At 49.0% G+C, this 24,887-nt stretch overlaps 1 protein-coding gene across 5 annotated transcripts in view; it reads left to right on the top strand.

The window, feature by feature from the left end:
* The window catches only part of LOC146870509 (leucine-rich repeat-containing protein 37B-like), a 1,537,525-nt gene that overhangs the window by 1,461,510 nt on the left and 51,128 nt on the right, over positions 1-24,887 (top strand). The window contains exons 7-8 of one of the 5 annotated variants that reach the window (XR_014978279.1): positions 3,885-4,152; positions 4,916-6,411. The exons of 3 other annotated variants lie outside the window; for them this stretch is intronic. Coding sequence is in view for 1 of the 2 variants with exons in the window: in XM_085642977.1 (XP_085499103.1) it covers positions 4,068-4,152; positions 4,916-6,315 (1,485 nt within the window). In the remaining variant the exon portion in view is untranslated. Of the gene's footprint in view, positions 1-3,884; positions 4,153-4,915; positions 7,699-24,887 lie in introns of those variants that run through there. One more of the 5 variants, XM_085642977.1, reaches the window with a different exon arrangement.

Below are 24,887 nucleotides of genomic sequence, written 5' to 3' on the forward strand. Positions count from 1 at the left end.
GTTGGTTTGGAAGCTGGGGCCTTGGGTCCTCATCATCCAGGAGCAGGGGAATCTCCTTGCGAATGGCTAGGTTGTGGAGCATGCAGCATGCCACTACAATCTGACACACTTTCCCGGGCGAGTATGCCAGTGCACCTCCGGTCTTGTCCAAGCAGCGGAAATGTGACTTGAGCAGACCAAAAGTACGCTCCACCACACGACGTGTCCTCCCATGTGCCTCATTGTAGCGGACTTCAGCCGGGTCCTGGGATTCCACAGTGGGCTCAGCAACCAGGGACGGTTGGGATATGCAGAGTCACCTAGGTATGACAAACACAAATAGACATTGCAATGTCGCTGAGGCAGAGGGCAGCAGCTCACACACCCAGCACGCCATACGACTAGGCATACTCACCCACAATCCATGCACGCTCGGGAAGCAGATTAGCCATCAACTGGGGCACAATGCTGTTCTGCAGGATGTAGGAGTCATGGGCCGAGCCTGGGAATTTGGGACACACGTCGGAGATGATCATATCTGCCAGGCACACCACTTGCACATTTATGGAGTGGTAATGTTTGCGATTCCTGTAAATGTGCTCACTTGCCTGTGGTGGCTCAAGCCAGACATGGGTGTAATCAATGGCACCAACAACATGGGTGATGTGTCCAAGGGGATAGAAGTCTCCCTTCACAGCTGGCAATTCAGCACTCCTGGGAAAATTGATGTATCTGTCCTTGTATATCATCGTGGCGGACAGAACATCACGCAGCACCATGCTGAACATCAGTTGTGACATCCCACCAGCGCTGGCCACTGTCTCTTGGAACGATCCAGTGGCAAAAAAATGCAGGGCCGCCATCACCTTATAAGTTGGGGTGAAAGCTGTTGGATATGTCCGGCAAGGCTGCAGGTGGGGCTCCAACAGATCACAAAGGTTTTTTAGGGTGGCTCTATCCAGACAGCAGTTCCGGATGATCGCCATGTCCTCCAGCACCTTCATGTGACGAATCAGATTTGGCCTCCTCCTAGTTGAGATGAAAGTGGACACATGTCAATGCAATACATCATGAGATGGACACAGCATCTCACGTTCTGGATGACACAACGACAACAATGACTGCCATCAAAATTGAGTAACAGACCAGCTTACATGTAGGGACACCCGCAGCTACACAAAGGGCACACAAAACAAGTACTTCAAACACCACCTTGGTCAAGGTGAATGCACATAGGGATATGGCCACGTTTCACATGGACACGCCTGGGAGTATAGCATTCAGCATATATGTAACAAATCAACCCCACTGTCTCCTACCTAGCTGCTGTACCTGTCACACCTTCATGCGTCATTTCAACCTGGCACACATCCACAACACAATGACCAGAGTCGGCGCAGAAATGACGAATGTGTACATGAGCAGACATAAGAGGCCATGCAAAAAAGATCATCATTCATTGAGACGAGCATTGCTGTGATTGTCACTGCACCTCAACACATTGACATGTGTACACACTGTAGAGTCCAGGACAACACTGTCCTGCCTACATGACCATCAAATTCATAAGTGACATGTGAGGGAGTACAGGCCAATCTACGAAATCACATACACAAACATGGCATGTGTAGTTACCAGTGGAGTAAATGGAACATTGGCATTGTGTGCACAATGATGTGCCATTGACCATGTGGGCCCCAGCAGTCTGTCACCAGCACCCCTATTCACACAAGTGCGGTAGTGATAGGCATGGAGACATGTGGAAATGGCGGTTGGCATGCTCCGCCATCCATATCGCGGTAGCTACCACCTGGCCCCAGCGGTGGGTCACCAGTAGAGGTGGGCGGAATTTGCGTAATTGCGTTACGCAAATCTCCGCGAAACGGTAAAAAATCTCCACGAACACGCAGAAATTCCGCGAACATGCGGAATTGCTTGTTCGCGATGCTTTTTTCCTGTTCACAATCGCTGTTTGCGTGCTCGGGGAGAAATATCTCGTGAACACGCATTTTGAGAACGCGAACAAGCAAAACATTTCGCGAAGTCGCGGAAAGCAGAATTTTGGGCAATTTCGCGTTCTCCGCGGAACGCGAAATTACCCAAATTCCGCAAATTCCGCGAGCGGAACGGAATTTACCGCCCAGGCCTAGTCACCAGCACCCCTATTCACACAAGTGCGGTAGTGCTAGGCATGGAGACATGGGGAAATGGCGGTGGGCATGCTCCGCCGCCTGAATCGTGGTGCCTCGTATCAATGTATGGCACCCATATCGCGGTAGCTACCGCCTGGCCCCAGCGGTGTGTCACCAGCCCCCCATTCACACAAGTGCGGTAGTGATAGGCATGGAGACATGGGAAAATGGCAGTTGGCATGCTCTGCTGCCAAAATTGCGGGATCGCACACCGGGCCCCTGCGGTGTGTCACCACCCTGGAGCTTGCCCTAGAGCCAATGTGAACCTTGATTGCGGCGGCATGATGCAATTTTGAAGATCGCGGTAGGCGTGCTCCGCCACCGCGGAGGTGGTCATTGGCTGCATTTTAAAGATGCACCATCACACTAGCGCACACCGGGCCCCTGCGGTGTGTCACCGCCATGGAGCTTGCCCTAGAGCCAATGGGAACCTTGATTGCGGTAGCATGATGTAATTTTGAAAATCGTGGTAGGCGTGCTCCGCCACCGCGGAGGCGGTCCTTGGATGCATTTGAAAGAGGCAGACCTGGACCACCAATTGCCGCAGCTTGGCACCTTTGAAATGACCCCAGGGGGCTATATATGTGTGGGAGTGAGCCTCACATTTCCACTGCTCCCAGAGCCTGCTGCCAGAGACCCCTCACCTGCTGCTGCCTCCAGGGACTGCTGCCTGAGACCCCTCACCTGCTGCTGCCTCCAGGGACTGCTACCTGAGACCCCCTCACCACCCAATTACGCCGCTGTTGTCTCATATCCAAAGTGATGGCAAGGACAGAGAAGATCTGTGCCAGTCCCTTCACGAGCGAGGAGCTGGAGGTCCTGGTGGACGAGGTGCTCACACAGTACCCAAGGCTAAATGGTGCCCCAAATGTGGTTAAGTCCTCAACAGTGGGGGGGTAGGGCGGGGGGGCACACATGTTGGACTGATGGAGTATGTGCCTGGGAGTGTGGGGTTGTGGCATGCACTGCCTAACATGCTGTCTCCAGGGGGAAGGTGTGTGTACCCAATGCCGCAGGTTTCCCTGCCTGCACATGTATGTATGAGTAACCTGTATTGTGTTGTCAGCCATACAGTGACGCAGAAGGTTGTTCATGCAGGAGTCAGGACAGTGATTGCTTGGCTGAATGGCTGTGTGTGCCCCTGTAGTCCATCTCAGTGTGAGCCCACCTGGCCAGCACAGTCCCCGCCCACTAAGACAAGGACACATCACTTCACTTACAGAGTATTACAACAGGCTTTTCACATTGCACTCAAGCTATGGGCCATCTCAGCACTGTAGATTGCACACGACCGGCTTTGTGAAGAGAATTTTGGATTTGTGACATCCATGACACGGTTATCTATTCACAGGGCAGGGACATTGAGGGCTGCGCAGTCTTGGACACAGTGAGTCTACCCCCAAACAGAGGTTGATATGTGATGTATGTGTTGCTCAACCCAACAATGGACTGGAGATGTGGGCAGGCTACATAGGTGTTTCAGTGCTGGCATCCTGCATGTGTGTGAGATGTGCAGGGACTTTGTTCCCCCTCACACCTGCATGCATTTACATCAGCTTTTCCCATGCAGATATACCATGTGAGATGTACTCTAGTCTCCGATAGACATATCATTGGATATGTGATGAGTTTGTATCTTGCTGCTATACTGAGAGATGTCGGTACATAACACTGTCACTGATCATTTCCCCCTCTTGTCTCCCATGCCTGCAGCTCAAGGTACACCAGCGTAAGGCCGTGTGGAGGGCCATTGCAGTGAAGTTGCGATCTCTGGGGGTCTCAAACCGACGGCGCACCCACTGCCACAAGAGGTGGGACGACAGCCCGCTGGCAAAAAACGTGGCAGAGATTACCTTGGGGCTGCTTCCTCGCACTGGGCGTTTGGCACAGCGCAGCATGACACCACTAATGGGGCGCATCTTGGCGGTGACACAGCCTGAGCTGGATGTACGTTTGAAGGAACATCAGCAGCAAACCAGGGGTGAGCATTTAGGGAGGGTGACTTTGGCTGGGAGTGGCTGCATGTGTACAGAGCCTGTGCCAGTGCTGGCCTATGTGATTTTGGTAGTGTGATGCAGTGGCATGTAAGTGGCTGCTGGACTGGGTGCCGGTATCATGCATTTGCCCTACCTGTACTAACAAAGGTGATTTGAATGCTGTGCATTCCCATTGCATTCTGAGTTGTGCTCTTCAGGTTTCTTCTGCATTGGGGTAGTCTTGGGAACCCCATGGGAGGGAACGGCAGTGTGCCCGATCTGACTGTGCCTTCATCAATGCGTCCATTGAATGCACTCAGATTGGGGAGAACTAGACATCTGACAACAATGTGCATCAGTCTTTGGGCCCCAAATTACGACATGGTGGGTGTCATGGGCTAATGGCCATTGTGGACTGTCATGTTGTAGTCTGTGTCTGTGTTGTGCCCTCCTGTTCCATCCAGATCTGTCAGTGGCAACAAGTAGTGTGCCCCCATCATGTCCCTAGTTGTGCTCAGAGCTAGTTGTGTGTCTGGTTGAACAGAGCCACAAGCAGGGTGTTGTGCTGTGTGGTCATCACATGGCTCACTCATGCCTAAATTTCCACTTTCCATGCACTGTTTGAGTCTATATAGTGAGTTTGCACGAAATGATTGCACAGGGTGGTGTGCAACATGTAGATTTGGTCATCTTTTGTTATGCATTGCTTGCATATGTTTGTTCTGTTGCTGTCACTGACCTGACCCTACATCTCTCTCTCTCATGCAGCATCTCCTGTGGTCATGGAGGGACAGGAGACGGACACCAGTGGGGGTAAAACTAGCACAGGAGCTGCACAGGAGCCCAGTGACACAGATGTCACCAGCGCCTCAGAGGGGGACAGGAGTCTGCTGGAGGAATCCCAGCCTGAGACGCAAAGCACCACATCATCTGATGCCAGCAGGGATGCATCCATGGTGGCGGGCACAGGGAACGGGGACTCTCCATCGTCTTCCACCGCACAGCGGCCAGTGCCCACCCTCCCAGCCACTTCCTCTGGTGCTGCCCATGTCCGCCTCAGTAAGAGGGGAAGAGTGTCCTTCACCCCTGGCACCGCTGCCCCTGCCCCCCCTGCTGCAATCTGTGCTGAGTCTGTGGTCCTTTTGCGCCAGCTGTGTGTAGGCCAGACAGCTCTCCTCAATGCCTTCATTGACCACGACAAAAAATTGGCCCAGGTGGTTGCGTTCATGGAGGGCATACATTCAGACGTGGGTGGGCTGCACCAGACTGTCCAGGCTTTGTCCTCAACATTGACATCTGCCCTTCAACAGGCACATACTCACAGTCCAGCTCCGGTCCCTTTGTCCACCCCCCTGGCAGTGGCCACGTCTGACGATAGTGACCACGGTCCACATACATCAAAGTCACGATATGGCACACGAAGCACACAGCAGCAGCAACCCAAGCGGTCCCGGGCGCAGACACCATCCCCACAGAAGACCAAATCCACCCCAGAGCGCAGAGAGAAAACCCCATCAGGCGACACCAGGGGACAAAAAGCAAGGCAGCAGACCTCAGGCACACATGCCTCAGAGGCATCCCCATCCAAGGAGTCTCCTGTCCCTAAAGCATCTCGCAAAGTGAAGCATACAGTTTCTGTGCCCAACAAGGAGGTGGTGCATGCCAAGGGTACACCTAGGAAGGGCTCAAAGGCAGATTCACCCACCACCTCGACTCCCATTCCAATCCCAGTGAAGCAGGGGAAAGAGGGCACTGTAGGGGTGACACCTAGTAAACAGGGGAAGGGGGGGCAGAGGCGAAGCCAGGCAAAGCGTTCCGCTGGGTCCAGCACATCACCAGAGGGGGTGCCAGCGTCTGCACCTGATGCAGCTTTGGTGATGAGTGTTCCTGGTTTGTCCACACCATTTCCCATTGATCCAGAGTCAGCCAAGCCATTTAGGATCCCCAAGAAGTGGAAAGGCACCCCTCCACAATCTCCCAGCCACACTGTGTTTCCCGTCTGCATGACTCCGACTCCACGTGCCACTACACCACCTGGTCCAAGGAGCCCTCCGGCTTGCCAAGCCACTGATAGCTCTACCTCAGCTGGTCTGCTCTCTCCCCGGTCAAGTGCCCCGACAGTCCCTGAGACACAGCCAGCTCCCAGTCCGGCTGACAGCCAAGTCTGAGTGTTAGTCGCCCTCATTCACCTGTCTCTCACACACATAGTCCTGCACTGCACATTGTTACCCACTGACTGTGTTGCTGACCATGGAAAGGTACAGTCGCACACATTCCCTGTGCAGCCTCTCCTAGACATACCCTGCACTTAGCCCTGGCCACTGGCCTTGTTGTTACCTGCTGTTTTGCCCTTGCCTGTGCAGCTTCTCATGGACAGGCTCTGCACTTAGCCCTGGCCACTGGCCTTGTTGGTCACTGCTGTTTTGCCCTTGCCTGTGCAGCTTCTCATGGACATACCCTGCACTTAGCCCTGGCCACTGGCCTTATTGTTCACTGCTGTTTTGCCCTTGCCTGTGCAGCTTCTCATGGACATGCTCTGCACTTAACCCTGGCCACTGTCCTTGTTGTTCCCTGCTGTTTTGCCCTTGCCTGTGCAGCTTCTCATGGACATGCTCTGCACTTAGCCCTTGCCACTGGCCTTGCTGTTCGCTACTGTTTTGCCCTTGCCTGTGCAGCTTCTCATGGATATGCTCTGCACTTAGCCCTGGCCACTGGCCTTGCTGTTCACTGCTGTTTTGCCCTTGCCTGTGCAGCTTCTCATGGACATACCCTGCACTTAGCCCTGGCCACTGGCCTTATTTTTCACTGCTGTTTTGCCCTTGCCTGTGCAGCTTCTCATGGACATGCTCTGCACTTAACCCTGGCCACTGTCCTTGTTGTTACCTGCTGTTTTGCCCTTGCCTGTGCAGCTTCTCATGGACAGGCTCTGCACTTAGCCCTGGCCACTGGCCTTGTTGTTCACTGCTGTTTTGCCCTTGCCTGTGCAGCTTCTCATGGACATACCCTGCACTTAGCCCTGGCCACTGGCATTATTGTTCACTGCTGTTTTGCCCTTGCAGCTTCTCATGGACATGCTCTGCACTTAACCCTGGCCACTGTCCTTGTTGTTCCCTGCTGTTTTGCCCTTGCCTGTGCAGCTTCTCATGGACATGCTCTGCACTTAGCCCTGGCCACTGGCCTTGCTGTTCGCTACTGTTTTGCCCTTGCCTGTGCAGCTTCTCATGGATATGCTCTGCACTTAGCCCTGGCCACTGGCCTTGCTGTTCACTGCTGTTTTGCCCTTGCCTGTGCAGCTTCTCATGGACATGCTCTGCACTTAGCCCTGGCTACTGGCCTTGCTGTTCACTACTGTTTTGCCCTTGCCTGTGCAGCTTCTCATGGACATGCTCTGCACTTAGCCCTGGCCACTGGCCTTGTTGTTCACTGCTATTTTGCCCTTGCCTGTGCAGCTTCTCATGGACACACTCTGCAACCTGGACTGGCCACTGGCCTTGCTGTGTGCCCCTTGCCTGTGCAGTTTCTCATGGACATACGCTGCACTTAGCCCTGGCCACTGGCCTTATTGTTCACTACTGTTTTGCCCTTGCCTGTTCAGCTTCTCATGGACATGCTCTGCACTTAGCCCTGGACACTGGCCTTGTTGTTCACTGCTATTTTGCCCTTGCCTGTTCAGCTTCTCATGGACATACTCTGCACCCTGGACTGGCCACTGGCCTTGTTGTTCACTGTTGTTTTGCCCTTGCATGTGCAGCTTCTCATGGACATACTCTGCACTTAGCCCTGGCCACTGGCCTTGTTGTTCACTGCTGTTTTGCCCTTGCCTGTGCAGCTTCTCATGGACACACTCTGCACCCTGGACTGGCTACTGGCCTTGCTGTGTGCCCCTTGCCTGTGCAGTTTCTCATGGACATACACTGCACTTAGCCCTGGCCACTGGCCTTATTGTTCACTGCTGTTTTGCCCTTGCCTGTGCAGCTTCTCATGGACATGCTCTGCACTTAGCCCTGGCCACTGGCCTTGTTGTTCACTGCTATTTTGCCCTTGCCTGTGCAGCTTCTCATGGACATACTCTGCACCCTGGACTGGCCACTGGCCTTGCTGTGTGCCCCTTGCCTGTGCAGCTTCTCATGGACATACTCTGCACTTAGCCCTGGCCACTGGCCTTGTTGTTCACTGTTGTTTTGTCCTTGCATGTGCAGCTTCTCATGGACATACTCTGCACTTAGCCCTGGCCACTGGCCTTGTTGTTCACTGCTGTTTTGCCCTTGCCTGTGCAGCTTCTCATGGACATTCTCTGCACTTAGCCCTGGCCACTGGCATTGTTGTTCACTGCTGTTTTGCCCTTGCCTGTGCAGCTTCTCATGGACATGCTCTGCACTTAGCCCTGGCCACTGGCCTTGTTGTTCACTGCTGTTTTGCCCTTGCCTGTGCAGCTTCTCATGGACATGCTCTGCATTTTGTGCCTTGCTTTTCTCTTCTCATGGTGCCTATCTGTGCAATGTGTGAATAAAGACAGTTGCTCCTGTTGTCTATTTTGTCAGTGTCCTTACTGAATAAAGTTATTTTGCTGTCTGCATATGGTTTACTGTGCCACATGGTCTGTGTGCCACTTCAACATAGTCAATGTTTGGGCTCACTTACTCTATTTTTTTCAGAGGTGACAGGGTCTTCAGTTCTTCCTGACCCAGATATGTGTGGGGGCAATGGTGTCAATTTTCAATGGAAAGCAGTTGTCATGTTCTTAATTTGTTCATGTTGGCTTACTTACCATGTGTGCTCTTGGATGGTCAGGTAGTGTGCAGTGTAGAGGGGGTGAGTTTGTCGGGAGTGTTGATGTGTGCATGCCCCTGCATTGTCAACTACACACATGTCACCCAGGAGTTGTATGTCTGTTTTGATTGTTCAGCCCTGTGGATGTGGTTGTATGTACATGTGTGAGTTGTATGTTGTGCTCTGTACAGTGTATTGGTGTGTCCTTGCAGTTCTGTCTGACTCCTACTTGTTGTTTTTGTCACTTGTGAGTATGCAGAGTGTGTGACTGGCAAGTCAGTGTTGTGTTTTGTTGCACATCCATGTGTCTTGTTACTGTTTGTGGAGACTGTGCAGATCTGCTGTTCCACACTGCCATTGTGGTTGTGTTTTCTCATGCAGTGCTGTCACATGGTGCCTTCTTGCCTTCAATGTGGCATGTTGTGTGTGTTGTCATACCATCCCCTATCTGTGCTTCAGATGCCTACCCTTTGTGGATCTGCACTCCCTCTCTTTGTGTATGGTATTCTCCTGCCATGTCCCCTACTGACATGCAAGACACTTCATTTTGGTGTCAGCTGTCCCCTTGGTTTACATGTGTGTGTGTGCCTCCCCATCACTTCATTTGTGACACTGTAGTTTGTGGTGCAGTTCTTTGGCCAGGATCAATGTGTCACTCAGGACATTTCTCCAATGGGTTGTATGTGATGTTCTGATGGATACATCTGCCTGTGGATTCCTCACCTTATGAATATCCCCTGTGCCTGCAGCATTCCGCAGAAATTTTTCCTAGCGCCCCACGCCGATGAGGTCGTCTCAGCTTCATGGCTCCGCACGCGGCTCCGCATGACTTAAGAAGACCACGTCGGCATGATGACGTCAGTTCCCTTTTTTCCGCGCTGTCGACGCTAACGCTTTTTTCTGGGAATCTCCTTACTTCATCTTTATACTTTGTATTTTTGATTGTATCGTTTCCTTATATTGTCATGTCTGCTCTGAGGAAGTCAGGCTTTAAGCCCTGCAGAGAATGCGGTAAACATATGTCAATCACTGACTCGCATGAGGATTGCCTTTGGTGTTTGTCTTCAGACCATGACGTCGAGGGATGCTCTTCGTGCAGGAAGATAAATCCAAAGGCGTTAAAGGAGCGAGAAGCCAAACTTTACATGGCCAAGGCAAGAAAGTAAAAAAGGGGTCGAAAAAGGTCAATGTCCAGGTCTTCGACGTCGCGCGACTCCAAGAAGAAGCATAAGAAGAGGAGACATGCTTCTTGACGTCGGTCATTGAAGTCTGTGGTGTCGAGGTCGCCTTCTCCTGCTCCTCGACGTAGAGAAAAGGACTTTGTTTCCCCTTCATCTTTAGAGTCTCCTCAGGTGACTCCGGCTCAATCTCCTTCCTATAAGGGGACTCCAGAGCAGGCAACGACGCCGAGATCCTCACCTACGAATCCGGCTGATGATGAGGTTCCTTCGCCTCCGACTGTTCCACCTGTGGCTCCAGTGGCTCCGACTCCAGAGTTACCTCGATCGGATCCAGAACCGGCTCAGTTTCCGACGCCGGGTTCTGATCCATCGCATTTTCTTAATGCCATGTATGGTGTGTTCGCCAGATCCTCGTACCCCTCTGGAGCACCTTCGGGTCCCATGGGTCCTTTGGCATATAATTTGGGTGTGCCTCATCAGTATCCTCAGGCCCCCTTTATGCCGTTCATGCCAGGGACATCGTCCTGGTCTTTTCCGGCTCCGAGGATGTCGACGCCGTATGGTCAGTTCCCGGCTCCATCCCGTGAAGTCTCTCGAATTTGATCGGCACCGGCTACGGATCCACCTTCGACGCTGCTCCTGGAGCAGTCGGCGCCGCCGATGCCACAACCGGAGATGTATTCGAGAAGCGAGGCGCAGAGGTTATTGGAAGAGGAGCAATATCAGGCTGAAGAGAGAGAGTGGAAGGAGAGGTGTATTACACAGTGGAGGTGTTTGAGGACTTGTGTGAGGCAAGTTCCCCCTCTACGGATGTTGCTCCATATCATACAGTTATTAGGAAGGCTGCGGAACTTTTGGACTTGCAGCTTCCTGTGGCGGAGTATAAGCCTAATCTTCTCACTGAAGTGCTTCACTCTCCATCTTTGGTGATTGAGCCACTTTTACCATTTAATGATGCTCTGACTGAGCCAATACTTGAGGTGTGGCGCAATCCTCTTTCAGCTCCGGCAGTTTCGAAGTCAGTCTCAAGAAGGTGTAGACCTGCTCCTGGGGATCCGGTTTTTCTTTCCTCTCACCCCTCTCCTGAAAGTCTGGTGGTGTAGGCTTCTTGCTCGAAGCAGTCATCTGGGGCGTTTTCGCAGGCTCCTGCAGACAGAGATTCTAAGAAGTTGGAGCAATCTGCGAAAAAGGTCTTTTCTTCGGCCAGTATGGCACTAAAATCTACCAACGCCACTTGTCTCTTGGGCAGGTACATTCATGCTTTAATGGACTCTGCGAAACAGATTCTCCCTGAGCTATCTGAGGAGGACAAGGGGAATCTGAATGAGTTGTTGGTGGATGCTCAAGCGGCTGCTCGCCAGGTTATCCAGTCTGGATACAACGGATTCTGTTGCTACAGTGATGGGCTCGTCTATTGCGACAAGGAGGCATGCATGGTTAAAATATTCTGGGTTCTCTCCTGAGATGCAGGATGCTCTTATTGATTTGCCATTTGATGGTTCCAAGCTTTTTGGTGAAAAGGCGGACTCTGCCCTGCAGAGATTTAAGGACAGTAAGGCAACGGCAAGGTCTTTGGGTCTGCAGACTCAGTCAAGAGGCTATGGTTATAAAAGATACCGTGGCTTTGGGAAGTCTTCCTTTCGTGGGTTCTGACAGCCTCAGCAACAGCAGCAGCAGCAGAACCCCTTGTATAGGAGCTACAGGGGTAAAGGCAGAGGTCGCCTTCGTGGAGCAGGACGTCAACCCTCTTCCTCCTCCTCCTCTATTTCCCCATCCCCTCCTGGTAATGCAGGAAAGCAGCCCTAGATCCGCCATCCTGGATCATGTGGGTCCCATGGGAGGTCAGCTTACCCATTTTCTACAAGATTGGAAATTAATCACTTCGGATCTTTGGGTTTTAGATCTTGTAGAAAATGGGTACACCCTTCCCTTCAGGGAATTCCCTCCTCCTTACCCTCCTTGCCAGGGGTTTTGCACAGAGGATTATTTTCTTCTCCTTCAGGAGGTTCTAACCCTGTTACAAAAGGGTGCGATAGAGGTGGTTCCGGAGCAGGAAAGGGGTCTGGGGTGCTAATCCCGGTATTTTCTGATCCCCAAGAAGGATGGCAGGTTACGTCCTATCCTGGACCTCAGAATTTTGAATCTGTTTCTCAAGCAGGAGGGTTTCAAGATGCTCACCCTAGCGCAGGTTCTTCAGGCGCTGCAACAAGAGGACTGGATGGTGTCCATCGATTTGCAGGATGCGTATTTCCATATTCCAATCCTGAAGTCGCACAGGAAGTATCTCCGTTTTACGGTTGGGTTGCAACACTACCAGTTTGCGGTCCTTCTGTTTGGTCTTACTAATGCCCCTCGAGTCTTCACCAAGGTGATGGCGGTGGTGGCTGCCCATCTCAGGAGGTCGGGGATTCCAGTTTTTCCTTACCTGGACGACTGGCTGCTCAAAGCGGAGTCGCCAGAGATGGTGCTTCATCATCTGCAGGTTACAACCCAGCTGTTGTACAGATTGGGTTTCTCGATAAATGTACCCAAGTCTCACCTGGTGCCCTCTCAGCGCAACCTGTTCATAGGGGCAGTACTGGATACCACTGTGTGTCAAGCATTCTCTCCTCCGCAAAGGATTCTCGACATTCAGGAAATGATTCCCTTGTTTTACAATGGAGCGGTTGTTCCAGTTCTGAAGGTCCTTCGCCTGCTCGGTCTGTTCGCTTCCTGCATTCTGTTGGTCAACCATGCACGCTGGCACATGAGGGCGCTTTAGTGGTGTCTCTGCAGGCAGTGGTATTAACACAACGGAGATCTCAGGGAGTCTGTCAGGATCTCCAGAGAAGCTGCAGCGGATCTGTCTTGCTTGAGCGTGGAGGGCAATCTGTCTCAAGGAAAGCCCTTCCATCTTCCTCCATCGGTGGCCACAGTGATAACGGATGCCTCTACCCTAGGGTGGGGTGCTCATCTGGGGGATCTAGAGATCAAGGGTCTTTGGTCTACAGAGGAAAGGTTGCTTCACATCAACCTTCTGGAATTGCAGGCGATACGTTTGGCGCTCAAGACCTTTCTCCCTTCCATCCGCGGTCAGTCGGTTCAAGTCCTGATGGACAACACTGCGGCGATGTGGTATGTCAACAAACTGGGAGGAGTAGGGTCGTACCGTCTTGCAGAGAGGCGTTTCGGCTTTGGTCCTGGGCTCAGGACCGTCGGGTTTGCTTGATGGCAAGTCATCTGGCCGGGGTGCTGAACGTGTGTGCGGACAGTCTCAGTCGGCAGTTCTCTGCCGACCACGAGTGGAGGCTTCATCCGGAGGCAGTTCAACACATCTTCTGGATGTGGGGGACTCTTCGGGTGGACCTGTTTGCCACTCTCTAGAACGCGCACTGCCTGTCATTCTGCAGTCTCCAGTTTCCAATGCAGGGGGCGTTGGGGGATGTGTTTCAGTTGAGTTGGAGTTCACAACTCCTTTACGTGTTTCCTCCCATACCCTTGATTCCTCGGGTCCTGAGGAAGATTCGCCAAGACCGGGCCCAAGTCATATTGATCGCTCCGGATTGGCCAAGAAGAGTGTGGTACTCGGACCTACTTAACCTCTCCTCTCACCCTCCACTCCGTCTCCCTCTCAGGGCAGACCTCCTCTCTCAGATGGAGGGGCAGGTTCTACACCCTCACCTCCAGAGCCTGCACCTTCATGCCTGGAGATTGAACGGGGCAACCTGAATTCTTTTTCTCTCCCGCCTGACGTGGTGGATGTTATTTTATCGGCCATGCGACACTCCACCAAGTCTATCTACTCCTACAGGTGGTCGAAATTTGTTAGATGGTGTGGAGAGAAATCTATTGATCCTCTGAAAGCGCATCTTTCTGATGTTCTTTGTTTTTCACTTCATTTGGTTCAGCAGGGTTGTGCTGTGGCCACTGTTAAAGGATATTTGTCAGCTTTGTCGGCTTTTCTTTGTTTGCCTGATCAACCTTCTCTTTTTAAGTCTCCAATAGTCTTAAGGTTCATTAACGGGATTACGAACAGGTTTCCGCCAACTCCTTTTATTATGCCCCAGTGGGATTTAAATCTGATGTTGACTTTTTTAATGGGTTCCACGTTCGAACTTATGCATAGTTGTCCGTTGAGACTACTGACACTTAAAACGGTCTTTCTAGTGGCTATCACTTCGGCTAGGAGGGTGAGTGAGCTCCAGGCTTTGAGTTCAAAGCCCCCTTTTCTGACCATACATGCTGAAAGATGGCACTCGGGACCAGGGCTGCTTTTCTGCAAAACTCCCTTCCATTTAGGCCAGTCCATTACCCTCCCTACTTTCTTTCCTCCCCCTCACCCTTCCAAGGAGGAGGAGAGGTTTCATCGTTTGGATCCAAAGAGGGCGATTAGCTTCTATTTGGACAGAACAAATGACTTCTGTCAAGATGATCAGCTCTTTGTTGGATATGCTGGTCGTATGAAGGACAAGGCAGTGCACAAGCACACTTTATCCAGGTGGATCATCTTGTGCATCAAGATATGCTACTCCCTGGCTGGTAAGGAGCCTCCTGTAGGCATTAGAGCTCATTGCACCAGGGCTAAGTCGTCTACTTTTGCCTTGTCCAGGGGTGTTCCTGTATTGGACATCTGTAAAGCCGCAACTTGGGCCTCCCTCCACACTTTCGCGAACCATTACTGCTTGGATTCCGAGGTGAGAAGGGACGGCCATTTTGCGTGCTCTGTTTTGCAATATTTTTTGGCATGGAAGGGTGGACACCCTCCTCCGGGGGTTGGACTGCTGTGGGATTCTATTCATAAGGTGAGGAATCCACAGGCAGATGTATCCATCAGAAGAACAAGTTACTTACCTTCGATAACGCTTTTTCTGGTGGATACAGTATCTGCCTGTGGATTCCTCACTGACCCACCCACCTCCCCGTTGTCCACCCTTTTATACCCTAAAAGATGAGGTGTTGGTTATTTGTTGTTTTTGTGTACTCAATACATTATTACCTCTATTTGTCCACTGTTGACTTGTTTGAATTGTGAGCTTTCTTATTTCATTTTACACTGACTGTATTTGTGTGTAATTCTGTGTACTATTTATGCATTGTCTCGATGGTCGGTCCGCCCGTTTTGCCTCGGTGGCACGGAAAAAATGGGTGGAACTGACATCATCACACCGACGTGGTCTTCTTATGGCTCCGGTGACGTCATGCAGAGCCGCGTGCGGAGCCATGACGCGGCGACGACCTCGTCGGCGCGGGGAGCTAGGAAAAATGTCCATGGAATGCTGCTGGCGCAGGGGATATTCATAAGGTGAGAAATCCACAGGCAGATACTGTATCCACCAGAAAAAGCGTTACCGAAGGTAAGTAACTTGTTCTTCTTGTGCTGTTTGTCAGTCATGGTTGCTCCTATGCAGGTAAATTGTGTGTGCTGCCCAGTCGTCTAGTCAAGTTGTTTCCACCTTTGTGTCCCAGACTTGTGCATCTGCTGGTGTTGTGTTGGAAGTATGTGTGTTGGCTGTGTTATTGCTTCACTTCCTGGGTGTGCTGTTGTCTTTGTGCTGTGCTGTATGGTGTTGTCTGGGTTGCTGTTCTGTCACTGATGTCTGTGTGTGGCTGGTATGCTTGGTGTGCACACACTGCTTGCTGTGCATGCAGTGCTGTGTGTATACGTAGCCTTGTCATTGCCTGGTGTGCATCCCCTGATGTGTTTGCTATGTGACTTTTCTGCCTGTGCATCTGTTGTTTGTTTGATGTGGCTGTGTTGTTCTGTGATGGTGCACTTCTTGTGTGCGTTGTGGTATGTTGTGCATTGTTCCTGAGTGATGAGGTTGTGCACTCCTGTTGTGTCTGTGCTCCCATTGCCTTTCCACAATTTAGCTGCACAGGGCATGTCTGTTCTTGTTGTGGTTCTGTGTGTGTTTCTGTTGGGTTATATGTTTGTCTGTTGTTTTTGTGCACACATTTATTCTGGCATCCCTGTGTGTGTGTGTGTGATGTTTGTGGCTACCCCCAGGGTGTGTGATTGTTTGTGTGTGTATTGACTGGCAAGTATTGCCAGCCTTCAGTGTGTTTGACACTGGTGTTGTGTGCTGCTGGTGTGAGGGGGTGGTATGTGTGTAGTTTCCTACTGGTGTTTGTCAGTCATGGAGTGTGTCAATGGGCCCTGTGTTTAGTGCTGCTGGTGTACTCCTGTGAAGTAGTTGTATAGATGTGTGGCTGTTCACAGTTTGACTTCAGGGCCTTCCTTTCATCCTTGTGCCTATACATGGTTTGCCTTGCTGTCTCCCTGTGTTGTTGCACTGTGATGTCTGTGGTTTGACATCACTGACTGTACCAGCCATGTGTGCTTTGATGGTCTGAGGGTGTTGTTCTATGTTCCTTGTCTTGCATGTGATGTACACATGCTTGTTGTGTGTCTCCATGGACTTCCATTTGTGTGCAGCCCACTTTGGTTTTCCTATTTGTTGTGCTCCATTGCTGTTGGCATGTGGGGTGTGTATGTGTCTGTGTGTCAGTCTGTGGTATGTATGTGTGACTATGCAGGCTTTGTGTCCATTTGGATGTTTGTTCCTTGTATGTGTTAATTTGTTGCTTGTACTCATTTTTGTTTTCCTGAGTGTGGTGTTGTGGTGCTGTGTGTGTTTCCCTAGCCATGTGCTACTGTCCTATATGTTGTGTGTTCCTGTGCAGCCACCCCTGCAGTGTCTGTCTCCCTGGTAGTTTATTGTGTGGTGCAGGATGCAGAGGGGTGACTTGGTGGCAGGTGGGTGATGTGTGGGTGCCCTTGTGGATGTGTCTCTATCCCCACCAGGGTGTCTGATGTGGATTTGGACCCTGTGTCAGCCCATGTGTTGTGTTTGTGTTATTGCGTACCTGGGTCGGCGTCCGCGGTGGTCCATGAGTTGCTGGTGATGTAGCAGGTACAGCACCTGGAAAACGTGTAGAGCTGGATCCATGGCGGTCGTGACCGGATGGTGTGGACCGGGACTCTGGTTTCGCGCTCCGCTGTCGAGCTTCTGTCTCTGGTTGGGCGGTATCTCTGCTGCGGTTCGTCTGCTTGTTTGGGGCATCGTAATTTGGTGAAGCAGGGCAGACGTCATTCTGCACGGCGGAGAGTCTCCATTGGCTCCTACCGCTGCGGTGGCGGGGGCACTTTGATGGCAGTGCGCGTCGCACCGTGGCGGATGGGAAATGGGCTATGTTTGGCCATACATATATGGCGGACGTGAGGACCGCTGCTCGCGGTCGGAAAAAGGCATTTTTCCGCACCGCCAGCACCGCGGTGGTGCCACCGCCGGACATCCTAATGGACCCCTTAATGTGGCTAGTGTTCCATATTTCAATAGTCCAATTAGATCCCAGACCTGAAAGCCATTGAGTCTCAATACCTGTGTAAGCCATGCCATTGTGTGGTTTAATTGGTTAGCGTTCCTTGCCATTTTTTGCACTTCAGCAGATCACACCAGCACTCAAGTGGTATTTTACTTATGGATGGGAGTGTGGAAATTGTGAACCATATAACAATATTGTAAAGTCAAGTGTGTCTAGGATTTCCACTTCCAGCCTGATAGCTAAGTCCCTGCTGTCTTCAATGTGGCAGTTGGTAATCAGGAGAACCTGAGAGGCCCAGAAGTACAGATGAAAGTCCAGTGTCCCCATTTTTCTAGATTTTCTATTTGTTTCTAGATGTTCTATCTTTCAGTCACTGTCTTTGATTTTACCCTGGCTTATCCAATAATAGCTGTTTTAAACACTTCCCAAAGCATCTTGAGTGAAGGGACGGTGCCGCCATTCAGATGAAAGTATTTCTTAACTAAGGAGGTCAGGTCAAGTCAAGTCAAGGAAAGCTTTATTCGGTTGCCATATAAAACAATCATAAAAGCACATAAAAAAAGAATCGCAGTTGAGTTCATAGGATAAAATCACAGTTAAATTCATACATATAATATCACACATTTAAGAATCTCAACCATAATTCATAGTAAATGGTGTATAAAGCAAGCTACATCAGGTTTCAAGTTACAGATAAAAAGAAATTAAATTAACATGCATTTCCTTTGTCTCAAAACTCGTTTAAAAATAGTTAAGATCCTAAAAAAATTGTGAACGTTGTCCAGCCGTTGTAGTGCAAGAAAAGCCGGTCGGCATTGCCGGAGCCCCAATGATTTCAAAATCGGCAGGAAACAGACTATCCGCGCGTCATGATAGAATTTACAAAATAGTACAACATGTAGCGTGGATTGTACTGAGTGACTATCACAGGTACACAGATTAAGATATTCTGCCCAATCATTAATTTTAGGGATAGTCACAAGCCTATGAAAAACATCCAGCCTAAATCTAGTCAGTAAAAATCTGTCATAAATGCCCGGTATGACGGTTAAATAAGACTGAATATAAAAGGTAGTTAAAATCGAATGGTTATGCATAACGGTCGACTTAATAATCTCTACGGATATTCTGATGGTATCCAAGTGCCTAAGGACCTCCTTCTTCAGTTCCTTCCTTGTTATATCAATAGTTCTTGGATTATTAAAATATTCTGGGTGACCTAAATTTTGTAGGAAACTCCTGATATATCTCAGCCATGGTATCTTCAGGGCCCCTTCTAATTTTAGAGCATCTATCAGGATATCTTGATTTAACTTTTTTTTGTCCTTGGTTCAGAGCCTGTGCAATAAAAGAACTGGCTCGAGTTTTATTAAAATCAGAAATAAAGGGAAGACCCAGCTCTGCGTGACAGATAGTTGATGAAGTGCTATTCGGGACAGACAGAATGTATCTTAAAAAATAGTTTTCAGCCCTTTGAATAGGAAGCAGGTCTGCAAAGCCCCAGACCCCTGCCCCGTAAACCACTGAGGAGACACACTTTGCTTTATAGATCTTAATCAATTCAACTGGTGGTCTTCTACCTAGTTTTTTTTAGCAAAGTTAATCAGGGCATTTATAGATCTTAATAACACTAATTTGTTGCCTGAAACTGTTTGTCCCCAGGTATCATTTTGGTCAAAGAGAATTCCGAGATACGCAAATCTCTTAGTAATCCCAATCATCTGTCCTGCCATGAACATATCCTAAGGAGGTCAGTTAATTGCTTGATTTATAGCCACTACATATTCAGACACCGAATATTCTTGGGACCTCGTTACATATCCCTTACTTGTAATTGAACTGAGGAATGGTCAGAAAACCCCTGTGGGAGAATTTGACATGTTAAAACTCTTTCAGTCTATGTTGCTGGGACAATGATATGATCTATATGCAAACAAGGTTTGTGGGATGCAGAGTAATACATATATATATTGCTTCACAGGGTTTCATGTTCACCAAGTTCCTATCTGGCCTAGTGAGCTCGACTCCTCTGATAATGCTTTAGGCCAGGCTTCTCCTACTAGTACCTTGTGAGCTACTGGTAGCTCTCCAGCCACCTAGAAATAGCTCTTCTATGTGAAGCCCAGCCTATTAAATCAGAAGAGTATGCTTGGCTGAATTAATGTATGTACACCAAAATCGAAAAGCTTGTATACAAAATGAAAATGTGTGTATTTTGAGAACTTCTAACCAGGCCCACTGGAATTATGCGGCAGGAGAAGTCAAATATATGCAGCACGATTAAATACATTATGTGGCAAGAAAAGGCTACTTGGTAACACTGTCTGGGCATTGGTTGTACCTCATTAGTACCATTTTAATACCCTAGTATAGCAATAAACAACAAAAAGGTGACTAGTCGAGCTTTGAAAAAGGCTTTTAACTGCGCAGCAACACGTGTCGCTGCATTTTTAGTAACGTTTGAACCGTTTGAGCTAGAAACAATTTTTTTATTTAAAATCTACAGATTATGCACAAGATGATGGATTATATGGCAGGTGTGGCAAATCTTTGATTATGCAAAAATCACTGTGGCTGCCAAATCACATAATTCCAGCAGCCCTTCTTATAACCCTATGTTTGAAGAAAAATGGTCGAATTTCCAAAATATATTCAAAGCTGATATTTGATTGATAAATCATGTGGAATTGGAGAGACTCATTTACTTGGTACCAAGAGTATTGCAGATATAGCTACCCATATAAAGGCATTACACTTTTAGAAATACTTTTTACCTTACTGTGGCAAACCTGCCTGATGCACTAAGGTGACCACTGCTACTAAGCTTGCATAAAGTGGCCCATAATGTATTCTTTTTTGATGTGGTCATAATTACAACACTAATATTACTGGTAGCTTGGGGTTATTTTCATTGATTATAAATCGCTCTTAATGAGGAGGAGGTTGGACACCCTGATTTAGGCTATACTTGGAGGCTGACATCTGAGCATCTAGTCTGGGGTCCATAATCAAGTTAATGTCCCCTTCTATTGTGGTACCAGGTGGAGAATCCAGCAATCGAGTCAGTCCAGCACGACAATGTGGGTTCCAGCATCCTGGGGTTATGTACTCAGATGCAAGTGCACACATGCATTCACTCACTGCCCGTCTGACTATGATGGAGCAGCCAAGAGTACTGGACCTAGAGAAGGCCTTTGATTTGCTGGAATGGCCCTATCTTGCGGCAGTCCTGCGTAAGTACGGGTTAGGAGATGAATATTTACAACTGGTGCAATTACTGTATCAACGCCCCACAGTGCGGGTTCGAACGGGTAAGCTCCTCTCTGATACAATCAGGGTTAGACGAGGAACCAGGCAGGGGTGCCCTTTGTCCCCGTTGCTCTTTTCCCTTGCCATGGAGCCTTTAGCGGCTCTCCTTCGAGGGGGTGGCGCGAACTGGGGCATCCCCTTGAGTGATGGACTTCATACAGTGTCCCTATATGCGGACGATCTGCTATTATACATAAGAGACTTGCATGGTATACCGGCGTCGATATCTGCATTGTTCCATAGCTTTGAGGAAGTGTCAGGCCTTAGGGTAAATTGGGCTAAATCAGGTGCTTACTCTTTCAATGAGGACGTGGCTATGACGGATATAATTTTTAATGATATTGCGCTTGCTTGGTATCCGAACACGTTCCGATACCTGGACATATATATCTACAGGTCCCCAGCAGACATACTAGAGGGCAACTTGGTGCGCGCCATCTCCTCAGTAAGGACACAGATGCAATTCTGGAAGACTCTACCACTCAATGTGATGAGTCGTATCACCTTAACTAAAATGATAGTCCTGCCAAGGCTATTGTATTATTTTGCAAACCTTTCGGTATATGTCCCAGTACGACTTTTTAGGGAACTGGAGGGATTAACCCAAAGTCTAATTTGGAATGCAGGGCAGCCCAGGATAGCACTGTAGAAACTGTATGCGCCACCAGACAGTGGAGACTTAGCAGTTCCTCACTTGGAACTATATTACTTAGCTGCGCAGTTACAATGGGTCACAAAGTGGTTGAGCGGCAAGAACCTGGCGGACACGGCGACCGAGACGTCAATATGGACGCAAAATCAGATCTATGGATTGTTTCATCCACTGGCAAAAATCCCCCGCCCGATGCAGCTACATATTGAGTTAGCTCATAGATGTTATAAGAGAAGCCTTCAACTCACAAAAGACACGATCCCCTATGCCCCAATACTGCCGCTCATTGGGACACCCAGAGGTAGAGACTCTATAATGGATATAGTACTGACGCCCTGGACTGAAGCGGGAGTGGAGATGCTAGGAGACTTATGCGTAGATGGTACCCTATTACCTTTTGCGACACTGACGGCAGATAATGGTTTACCGGCGGGCCAGTTCCTTCTGCATGCAGCTATTACAAGGATGTTGACACTAGCATGGGGAGATTTGACTAATGAGCCGCCGACGCATCAGTTGTTGCAGTACTTGCATGTAATGGGGGAGGGGTCGCATGTGATACACTGGTTGGTGCAGGCCCTGCTCATCCACATATTCCAACCATTACAGAGACTCCGCATGCATTGGACTGAGGACAGAGGCCGTCCCTGGACTGATAAGGAATGGGAACGCGTCCTAGCAAGTGCCACACACATACCACGCAATTCACGATTTAAACTTATACAAACCTATATACTGCATAGGGCGTATCTCTCACCAGATAAGATCAATAAATATTTTAACATCAACACTTCCGAATGCCCGAGATGCTGTCTCCCAGGTGCTGACCTATTACATGTGCTATGGTCTTGCCACCTGCTCTTACCCTACTGGTGCATAATATCAGAAACACTTACGAATTGCACTAGCGCCGAGGTGCCCGCCACATGGGAGGTCTGTATCCTGGGATTTTACAAACGAACCAAAGCCAACAAGGTAAGCTCCAGATTTCGTGACCTAGGCCTCATAACAGCGAAACGATTGATAACTAAGCGGTGGAAACACAAGGACCCACCGGAAGTATTGCATCGGGTGAAATCCCTAGAGGTCTGGGCGCAGGCAGAGAGCACCACACTACATAGGGAAGAAACGGCAGGGCTGCGAAAGTATCCCATTGCACAAACCTGGAATGATATGCTCAGAACCCTTACACGCTCTAATGCTACAGTGAGGACACCTCCTACGCAACGGGCGGGAACCAATACCTGACATGTTACCTAGATGTAGAGGATACGCTACAATCGCATGACGCTTCAACACCGGATGTTGGGTTAGCCACAGACCTCGCATTCCTTAAAAGATAATACATAGACGTGGCTCTTGCCGCGCGATACCCTAGTGTCCATGCAACCGAATATATAGCGGGAACAGCAGCCTACATCCGCTACTTACACACAGGCCTAGTCAAGATTACACTCTAGCGGCACTCTGCATACTAGTTACATATACCTTCAAACATATGATATCTCTTATTTTGGATTTTTTCCCTTTTTTTGTTTTCATTAAATGTGGTTAAAATGTTATAAATAAAGATATCTAATGAGCGGCACTGTATGTTGTAATTTCAAAGTTCAGTTGAGTATTAGCAACACGCTGCTGTATACATCGATATACTTACCCATTGATGACCACTGTTGTGCAGAGGCGCACTCGGTAGACACACTCCGCCCCTCGATTGGAGATAAGCAGCATGTGCAGGCTATTGATGCCCATGATACTTTATAATTGCACAAGTAATTTTGCACTGTAGATGCAAACTATATCGTAATTGTGAGTAAGATATGTGTTGCTTTATATTCACAGTGGCAAAAAAAATGGATAATGTTATTATGTGTGCAATGTGTATTGACACTTAGAATTTATGTAACAGAAAAGATAAAATGCAATAAAGATATTTAAAAAAAAATAAAAATGATGGAGCAGCCAAGGTCATCTGTCTGGATTGTTGTTACTGCCATGGGAAACGTTTTTCTTTTGAGGATGGCTATACCTTTGGGTCTTATATCAGCAAAGAAGAGGGAGAAGATAGGTGCTAAAGGGGAGGGCTCATCCTCCGTAATTGAAAGTCAAAACACAGGCATGGATGTAGGCGAATGGGCCAGGAGGGACTTTGGCGAAAGTGTGTCTACAGGCTCACCTTGCATCCATGGGACCTATGGAGTACTAATTAGTGTTTTTCTATATACAATGGAACAGAAACCAAGTAGATGTAAGATTAAAATTTGGCATGCAGAGAGCTTGATTGTAATGCACTAACAAGTAAGGAGTTGTCTCAAGGAGTGAGAATCATGGTCCGGATGAAAGCCTCAAGTAAGTGTGGCAGAGACATGTAGACCAGGCATAAAAAGGAAGATAGGGTTATTAAACCCCATCAAACTTCCCTTTATCTTTCCCAAATTTTAATCATACCAACTGGGATTTCATAAAATAAGATTTGCTACCATCCAGGTATTTTTAACCCACGAAGAACCCCTCCAACCCCTATCTTTCATTATTTCACTGGTCTGATACTATTTAGTGCTCCTGTGTAACTCACAGGTAGTAGCACACCCTGTTCCGCAGTGGAACAGGAAGGAACCCAATGATGAAGCATGCGACCAAGGGGTTGCCCTGGTGGGTGAGAGTTGTACTACACAAAAGCATTTGCTTTTTCCCAAAAGGGAGGCCAGCTCATACGGTGGAGTGGGGCTCTCAGTTTCGTGTTGGATACTCCTCTGGGTCCTCTAGCAGAACACACATAGTGCAGACTTGTGTAGCCATAATAGCCCAGAAAGCCACAGTTAACCCCGCACATGTGTGTCTCTTGCAGAAAAACGAATGTCCGGTGCATGCTTTTTGGTGTACTGCAATATCACCCACCTATTTATTGTATTATAACATTCCAGGATGTACATCAGTATTGTAAGGGAATGCCGCATGTATGTCATGGATAGTTGTGGTCCTGGCACCCATCCTGCCTGGGTCTCCCTCTGTTTATAGCCTTATACTGCAGTGCTCCCAACACTTTATAGTGGCACTGTCAGTGTTGTGCTGTATGTGAACGTCCCCTGTCTAATTTAACTAAACTATCTATTGCTCCGATCCCCCCAACTCATCCTTCTCCATACTTCCGCGCAAGAATCATCTGTCACCCTGACAAATGTATGAACTTACACAAAGAACTTCACTGCTCCCAAACCATCTCCCATCATATATAGTGGTCATTTATTTGAACTGTCTTGGGAAGTGTCTACTTGGATTATAGAGTATCATTATTCTGCTGTACTTTGTGTTGTACCTCAATTTCAGGGAGTAAGTACATACCGTATGTGTTAGTCTTGATCGATCTTTTCATTGATCGATTCCTCCTCAGTCGATGCTCCCAGTCTTGCCACTTTGTAAGATTCGCTGTTATCAATCTGTTTTTTAGTGTGCTCCTGTGTGTCGCCAGTCCCTTCCCCTGTATGGGTGAGTCACTGACTCCTTTACTGTTGCTACAATGGGA

This window comes from Triturus cristatus, chromosome 1_1 (assembly GCF_964204655.1).
Source record: "Triturus cristatus chromosome 1_1, aTriCri1.1, whole genome shotgun sequence".
Classification (NCBI taxonomy): domain Eukaryota; kingdom Metazoa; phylum Chordata; class Amphibia; order Caudata; family Salamandridae; genus Triturus; species Triturus cristatus.